The sequence below is a fragment of the Anneissia japonica genome, unplaced genomic scaffold (assembly GCF_011630105.1).
Source record: "Anneissia japonica isolate Jap-2015-1 unplaced genomic scaffold, ASM1163010v1 scaffold987_len1640505_cov201, whole genome shotgun sequence".
Lineage (NCBI taxonomy): Eukaryota > Metazoa > Echinodermata > Crinoidea > Comatulida > Comatulidae > Anneissia > Anneissia japonica.
In genome coordinates this window covers 174,699-182,684 of record NW_022714175.1, presented here as the reverse complement: position 1 = coordinate 182,684, position 7,986 = coordinate 174,699, and the positions used below count along the sequence as shown (strand labels likewise).

Sequence of the window (7,986 nt, the reverse complement as noted above, 5' to 3'; positions counted from 1 at the left end):
AAAAAAAAAATCACCAAAAAAAAAAAAAACAGCAATATTATATCATGTGGTTTATATATATATATAAATTTGGAGATAAAATGTGTTTATACCATGTTTAATGTGCTATACACAGCATGCATACGATTACTCTCTTCATTTTCAAGTGAATGTAATTTTATCCAACTGTCCCCAAAAACGCAGGCCTTCTGCCTATCTTTGTATTTGCTGCAGTCAGCCATTACTAAAAATAACGTAAATAAAACAAGACAAACATTGCTAAAAATATTTTTATAATAAGACTTTATTAAAAATTAGCAAATTATAATTAAAATTACAGAGTTGAACTGAAATCATATATGATATTAAATCATATGAATTTTATATTTATTAATTATTGTTTCAGTTTAAATTCACACTAAGATTATGCAACTAAAAGCTATGATACAATAACAATAAAAACATACGGTCATTATGAACCAATGTCATTCTAAAGTTTTACTGTAGATGAAGTTCAATATCTGTACAAGAATCATAAAATAATACTAAAACAAATGAGGGATTTACACAGTACACACAAGAAGTTACTGGATGATGGAATGAGAAAACAAAATGAGAGATATTCAGAATTGTACCATAAAAGAAAACACATAGAAGTAAATGAATGAAGAGAATAAAATGAAACAAATGGAAGCCCATATAAACATAAATTAATAGCAGAGATTAACCATCACCATTCCCCTCCCCAGTGAAATTCAACCCTCAAGTCCTAAAACATTTGAAAAATGAATTATTAACATTCAATATATGATTATTATGGTACATAAATATTAAAACATTCAAATTATATATTACAGCAAGCTAGGGAGCTGAGCAGTTAATGTATTCTATGTTCATTTTAGTTCTACAACACTTCTTCAGTAAAGGGCTGCTTCTGGGAAGGGGATGCATAGAGAAGTTTGGTGGTTAGGAAAAATTCTATTTGATTTTTTGGCGAAAGGGTAGCTTGGAGAGGTTGTGCACCCGGCAAAATTCTAATTAATTCAGATCATTTCATGATCTTTTTAATTTCTTCAAGTAGTTTATCCGCATCTTCGGCAGTCTTGACACGGACTAAAAGTGGAACCGGTTGAGCTTTGCATCCGCTCTCGCAGACGTTGCTTCCTTGTGGATTCAGGTATTTCTTGTTACATTGTGGGCACTTATTGCTGAGTGGTGGGTTCGGCGGGATGACTATCATCACATTGTTTTTACCTTGTCGCTGAAGGGGAATATTGGGTGGTAGTCCAATGTTCAAAATAATATTCCCTGTAAAGTAATATATTCATTAAAAAAAAAGTATAGTATTTTGCCAAATTGATATTGTTCTGTGTACAATGGACAGAGTAAGCATAGTATTACGGTACTGTCTACGCAACACATGTCAATATACACAGTAACATGATATTGTTGATGACTGCAAGATTACTTTTTAATTTTCATTTACAACAATTTGTTTACGACAGCAGTTCACAAACAATTAAACACAATCCATTAGCTTTATTTAGTCAAACCACTTAATTTTAAATTTTATATTTTCATAAATAATATATATATATATTTATTCTATTGTATTCATTGGCTTTGGGGTGCTGCCACAGAGAGTAACATGACATCCTGTGTTGGCAACACTCTTTGTTTTATTGTTCTTGTAATTTTGATGTACATATTTTTTGCACAAATTTTTACCCGAAATAAATTTGAATTGAATTTGCAACAAAATTTTTTAACTCAACTTTCCTTGAGAAAGCGAACACTGTAATTAATTATTAAAAACATCCAATAACTAATCGAGCTATTACATTTTTTAAACAATCCACTTGCTTTCTCAATTCAAATCATTAACAAATTGCTAACCTATCATATTATCCTAAAAGAAATTTCTCACCAAATTATTCTGATTGAATATCACTATCACGTTGCATGTTACAGGAAACAGTTATTCCACCTTACCTAGATTTGTATCAGCCCTGATGATGAGCTGAGCGACAGCACCCATCTTTTTCAAATGCAAGTTGCCAACTCCTTTATCCTTGTAACCATCATCAGACTTATAAAACAATTTACACCTAGACAGAAAAAAATAACATAATATTTATCGAATACAACAGAAAACATCCCACAAAACTTTACACGAAATCAGATTACAACAAACCCCAGAGCAGTTGCTCCATGAGTACCTTCATCCTGTGCTACTACACTATTTTAAAACTGTATACCAGCTTGGTATGTACAGTAAATTCTTGCTGAGCACTAGGGATCATAGGGCTGGAGCTTATCCCCAGTTTCTGTAGCGTGAAGCGGATGAGACTGTAATAATTCCCCTGGGTGGGAAGCTGGCCCACCACAGGTTACTTGCAGTTTGCTGGTACCAATTGATACAGCTGGGTAGACTGAAGCAATGTAGATAAAGTGCCTTGCTCAACGACACAAGCGATTTGCACAGTGAAGAATTGAAACCCCGACCACAAGGTTGGGAACCAAACCATTTTCACTGCGCCAAACCGCTTCCTCTATAACAGCTTGGTCTCATAGCCCAGTTGGCAGAGCAAACCAAATGGTCACCGTTTTGGTTATCATAATCCAACACCACCCCCATCACCACAACCACCACATCCAATATTTTGTAACAAACATCAAAACCTACCTGATAGTAAACAGAGAGTCTTTTTCTTTAATTTCTTTCACTTCTGCCTTTGGAGGCTCATATTCGTCTTCATCTACAACAAAGTATAAAACATAATACAGGATCATTATAAAAATGTATAGGAGCCTGCCATGTACACATCCCTCTAGAGTAAATGTATGGAGGAAGACATGTTTGCTAACATACCACATTACCGTATTTAATCCAGTGAAATTATGTACATAATTTTATATGAGGCTTGCCATTCCAAAATCAATAATTGTTCAATTCAATTTAATTCAATTCAATATACATTTATTCAATCAATGTTAAACTAGCATAAGAAGTAAGTAGCATAAGAATGTGGCGGTATTGTATATTAAAGTACTTCTTCTTCAAGTGTCAGGTCTGGAGCAGACATCGACGACCATAGCACGCCAGACCTCTCTGTTGACAGTCTTCCTTATCAGCTCAGTGTTGCTTATGGTGTTCTTTGTGACATAGGTGTTGAGGCTGTCCATATACTTACAGTAGTCCTCTGCCATCCCCCGCTTCTCTTCCCTTCTATTTTTTCACATAGCATTTGTTTCTCTATTTCATTCTTCCTGCAGATGTGTCCAAGGAAGTTCATTTTTGTCGTCTCCTGATGGTTTTTATCAGAGATCTTTTGTATCCTATCATCGCCATACAGAAGTACAGAAAAGCTGTAATACTTTCACTGATAACTTTGGCAATAAGTTGATTCCAATATGACTCATCATTTTAAAGCTTATAACATGGAGAATAAATTAACCCTTTCCAGTCTGCCCCATTACCATTGCCTGAGGCTGTACCAAAGCTGAGAAATTACATCATCTACACTAAATGTCGGGTTTTTACTGGGCCCAGGCATTTTATCTGGTCTGAATACAGGAGGCCCTCTACAGAAATACTCCTACATCACTCTCAAAAAATCCTATAGAGGGCAGCCTAACTATAAAAAAATTATCATGAAATCTATACGGGGCGTACGTACGATGCCCCTCGCTATAAAGTATGGTCAAAGTGGGCGTCGTCGTGATGCCATATGACTGGAAAGGGTTAAAAATCAATTTTAACTCTTTTTTTTATCACAGGTGCTGGTATTGGAATGGCAAGCCTCAAGTTCTGAATAAGGAACCATCCATAATGTTCATTATTTTAACAACAGCACAAAATACGCCTGGGGGGGGGGGAGAAGGTGGACAATGTAGGCAGACAATGTAGGCATACCTGTATGTACTTCTTTAAAATGACAAAATTATCATTCTATTGTGTAATTTTTCAGGGGGAGAAGGCCCATAGGAAAAAGTATGTTTTGTACATTTGTAAAAATCAAGAAAATAATGGATGACCCCTAAATGAACGAAAGAAGAAAAAAATATCCCACCTTTAGATACAGCTCCACCAAAACTTAAGGGGTATGAGTCGGGTTTAATTTTTCCAAAATTTAACCCACTAGTGGCTGATTGACCAATCACGTTACTCACTGGTTTGAATAATCCTGCACCACTGTTTGTTTTTTCAGCACTCCCAAACAGAAGACTTCCCGAGCATGGCTTGCTTTCCGATGCCGTTTGTGGGAATGTGAAACCACCTGTTGTAAATGCGGTTTGTGGCTTAGCCGGTTCAGTTGTCGTTTTCTGTGAAGTTTCAACACTCTCCAGTGTCGTTAATTCCGATTTTTCCGACTTTGTAGTGTTTTTCTCAATGTCTGCAAGATGTTTTTTGTAATCTTTAAATATTGGTGAGAGGTCACACACTGGATTTTCATCTACATGTTTTTTTATCCAAGCCAATACAGATGTATTGAGGCTTTGTAGTTGTGTTGTGTAGTCAGTACTGTTATTACCATTTGACGATACTTTTGCTTGGTCTAATGTATCGGATGCAGTACTCTTACCAGAAACCTTAAACATAGGAACCTCACTGGTTTGTGGTTTGGGTGCAAAACTGAAACTGGCTATTTGTTTGTTGTCACCACCATTTGGTTTAGATGAGCCTAAATTGAACATGGAACTGGTCGCTGTTGTTGTAGACTTAGCTCCGAATCCACCAAATCCTTTAAATCCACTAAATGCTGATTCACTACCTCCCTAAAAAACATATAATTCTTTTTATATTCTGCTTTAAAAAAAACTATAAGAAATTACAAGTAAAAGAATGAACAATAGAAAATATAAATAGTTGCTAGTTTTTATCCTGGGGAGAACACTGATTTAGCAAAGCAATATGTTAAGCCACTATTTTACAAAGTGAATAATATTATTATTTGTTTTCATATATTTCCTAGTTAATTTTAAATACAAAATAAAAGAAAAGTGTAATTCTCACCCCCTCATTCACTCTCCTCCTTGCCTTCTTTATCACTCGTTTTTCGATTTCTTTACTTGCAGCTACCTGAAAAGTTCCAGCCTATGAGAAAATAAGACAAAACATTAAAACTGTAAATATCTGATTAAAATTAGGGGGAAAATGCTGTAAGACTAAGAAAAATTAGACCAACTTTACAATTTCCATTGTTACATGAGAGCCAAACAGCTTAAAAGCAACATTTTGTTATTGGGAAAAATATAATTACTGTTGAAAGATTCTTAAGTAAAATTCTGTTGTCAATCAATGTAGTACCCAGTGTTATTTGACCAAGGGGTGGGTACAAGGTGCTGGTAAATAACCCAAACTGGCAAAAAATAGTATTTTGTTTGGCTACATACAGACCTAAACTGTCATTTATTAACAAACAATAATATTATTATTAATATTATTATTATTATTCTTTTGAGAAAAACCTATTCTACATATCAACGTTATTGTCAATTTCATCAGATTTATAAACAAATGTTCCATTACGGTAATATTGGAAGCTTTTTGATTGCACGACAACGGTAGAACGTAATGACGTAACTAAAAGTCATCTGCGCATACAAGTTCTTGTCGCGTGGATCCTATGACGCAATTTGGTCACATCTATGTATGCAGACAATGTACGACACCTGATAGGACGGTCACGCACGAGTGAATATGCTATAAGTCGCGTGATCACGCAAATCGAAAACTCCCAATTTACAGTTTAAGTTACCTCTTCTGGCTCATCTTCCTGATCCCAGTTGCGGTCTGTAAGCTCGGAAGTTGCATCTCGTTTTGGCATTTTCAAATACCCAAGTCACTGAATTAAAATGACAGGTTTACAATCTAAAAAAAAATGATTAATTTTCATAAATCTAAATGAATCTGGATTCAAGCATTAACTGAACCAGCCTAAGTAAATTTATGCTTTCAAAAAAATATTAATATTGTGCTCATCTGATAATTCTTGCATTCAGTTTAGAAAATTTATTTTGCATTAGGCAAATTTTCGCTGTGAACAATCTCGGCTGGGCCCATCAAATGTCAAAATGTATGGAGTGCACCGATTGAATGCCTTGATACAATGGTTGAGCACTATGTTATGCTGCACTTCCCTGAACTTAGCAAAGTGTTACAAATTCAATTCTTAACTGAAAGTTAGCTTCGATAGAAATTCAGACTCGCAGCTAAAAGTAAATACTATACATGAAAGCAATACATTGTGCAGAAGAATAACATTGTGAATTAGGGAGTTTAAAAAAGGCCTACATCACAGCATGCCCATATGGGGCTCCATTCAAAATCCGCTGACGGCCGCCGAGAAAGTCATCCCTTTATTAAATTACACACGATTGGGGTATAGCTGTAAAGTAGCCAAAATCATTTTCAGCCCACGACTGTCATTTGTATTAGTTGATGCTTGATATACCAAAATAAACAAATATATCATTTAATTATGATACTTAATAATTAATATCTCTATGTTAAATGAATTTAGAACGTATTAATGAATCAAAATGAACGTGGGCCCGATAGTCCGACGCAATCGTCTTTGCGTGGGGCCTATCGTACACGCTAGTTGGGCCAGATCGTCTGGAAATGGACCTGATGGTCCGTCACCCCATTTATTTTAGGTAGTAGGTAGGTATGTTACAAGCAATATTTGGTCACTCTTTCATGGTGGCCTTGCACTTCTGTGTCAGGATATTCGGCTTTAAAAAAAATCTTTAAAATATCGTTTCTGATTGGATATCAATGATGTCATGCATTGATATACAAATTATAGTTTAAAGAACTTAAAGAACAGTAATGCATTTTGTTTTGTGTTCATCCATTGTTTATTTCCGCTGCAATCGACGACTGAAGTTTACACTTGAATAAAATCCACTTCTGTGGTCAGGAAAGTACATAGCAATTCTAATGATTATAATAGTATTTTAGAGAGATAAGTAATAAAAAATTTGACCAAATATGAAAGAACTTTAACGAGTGCCAAGTGGTTTTTGTAAGCTGAGAAGTTAGCCATCTACCCACAATCACAATGCACTGAACACTAAATTATTATGGCATCGCTCGAGTTTCGCCAATGCGTAGTGTTGTTAAGAAGGTTACAAACACTAGGCCTACATGTTAAGAAGGTTACAAGCACTAGGCCTACATACAAACCCTAGGCCTATGCATCACTATTATTTGGATCCAAACCAGATGATTTTATTTTTTAACAAACCTATAATATAGGAGGAATGCATGCAAACGCCCAGCCCAGCTGCTGCAGTGCTAGGGCACATAATAAGGTAGACTGAAGAAATTAACCTAGGCCTAGGCATAAATGCAAAAGATGGATACGTGGACAATGAGCTGCTGTACTGTAATCTGTTGTATGCCTAAGCCTAGCCTAGACTTGTTTTAGGAAGGACTAGTCCTATCTATCTAGCCTGGGCCTAGCAGCATACACGGCGCCTGTTCCGATCACATGGCTGCTCTGTCTCTCAGTCTTCAGGGGGAGAGATTTGTAATTTCAACCCATCATTGCTTTATATATAATATGAAACTACAGTATACCTTACTTTTGAAAAAAATCTAATATATTCCTTCCTTATTAAAGTACGTTTTAGTTGTTAAATATATACTTTTTCTTGGCGCGCCTCTTACACTTCGAAATCTGCGTTTTACCACTCAACCGACTCTCAACATAAAAACAGATCCATCAAGCAGGAGGATTCGATTCAGAAAAATCGCAAGTTGGTGTGTGTGTGTGTGTTGGTGTATGTTTTCTCTGTCTGGTGTGAGGGCGTAATTTTCATTAAAGTTAGTACATCCACAGTATTGTTTACTTTTGTTGTCGGGCTCGAAGCTAAAGCTTATATGCCCCTCTATAGTCCTGTATAAGTTCAGCATTTCTTTTTTGTTTAAAGACGTAAATGATGTCTTGATGATCCTAATTTTGTATTAACTCTTTTGGCAGCATCAGTCACATG

At 35.6% G+C, this 7,986-nt stretch overlaps 1 protein-coding gene across 4 annotated transcripts; it reads right to left on the bottom strand.

The window, feature by feature from the left end:
- Positions 1 to 293: 293 nt before the first annotated feature.
- Positions 294 to 7,785, bottom strand: LOC117108956 (nuclear pore complex protein Nup50-like). Of its 4 annotated transcripts, none has more exons than XM_033251150.1 (7): positions 7,661 to 7,785; positions 5,742 to 5,854; positions 4,997 to 5,077; positions 4,053 to 4,758; positions 2,666 to 2,738; positions 1,972 to 2,087; positions 294 to 1,287 (listed from the first exon to the last, which is right to left on the bottom strand). In XM_033251150.1, the coding sequence occupies exons 2-7, from the start codon at positions 5,808 to 5,810 to the stop codon at positions 1,028 to 1,030; spliced, it is 1,305 nt and encodes a 434-aa protein (XP_033107041.1). In that variant the 5' UTR covers positions 5,811 to 5,854; positions 7,661 to 7,785; the 3' UTR covers positions 294 to 1,027. The 4 variants fall into 4 exon arrangements, with proteins under 4 accessions (XP_033107041.1, XP_033107042.1, XP_033107040.1 ...); XM_033251151.1 differs by having other exon boundaries at positions 7,639 to 7,765; XM_033251149.1 differs by having other exon boundaries at positions 7,571 to 7,741.
- Between the last annotated feature and the right edge of the window lie 201 nt (positions 7,786 to 7,986).

Bases quoted from the DNA above. Each gene is read 5' to 3' on its own strand.
- LOC117108956 (XM_033251150.1), bottom strand. From the start codon at position 5,810: ATGCCAAAACGAGATGCAACTTCCGAGCTTACAGACCGCAACTGGGAT. The intron at 5,078-5,741 runs GTAACTTAAACT...ATTTTCTCATAG, and splicing joins AGGAAGATGAGCCAGAAGAG to GCTGGAACTTTTCAGGTAGC. The intron at 2,739-4,052 runs GTGGGATATTTT...ACTTTGTTGTAG, and splicing joins TGGTGGAGCTGTATCTAAAG to ATGAAGACGAATATGAGCCT.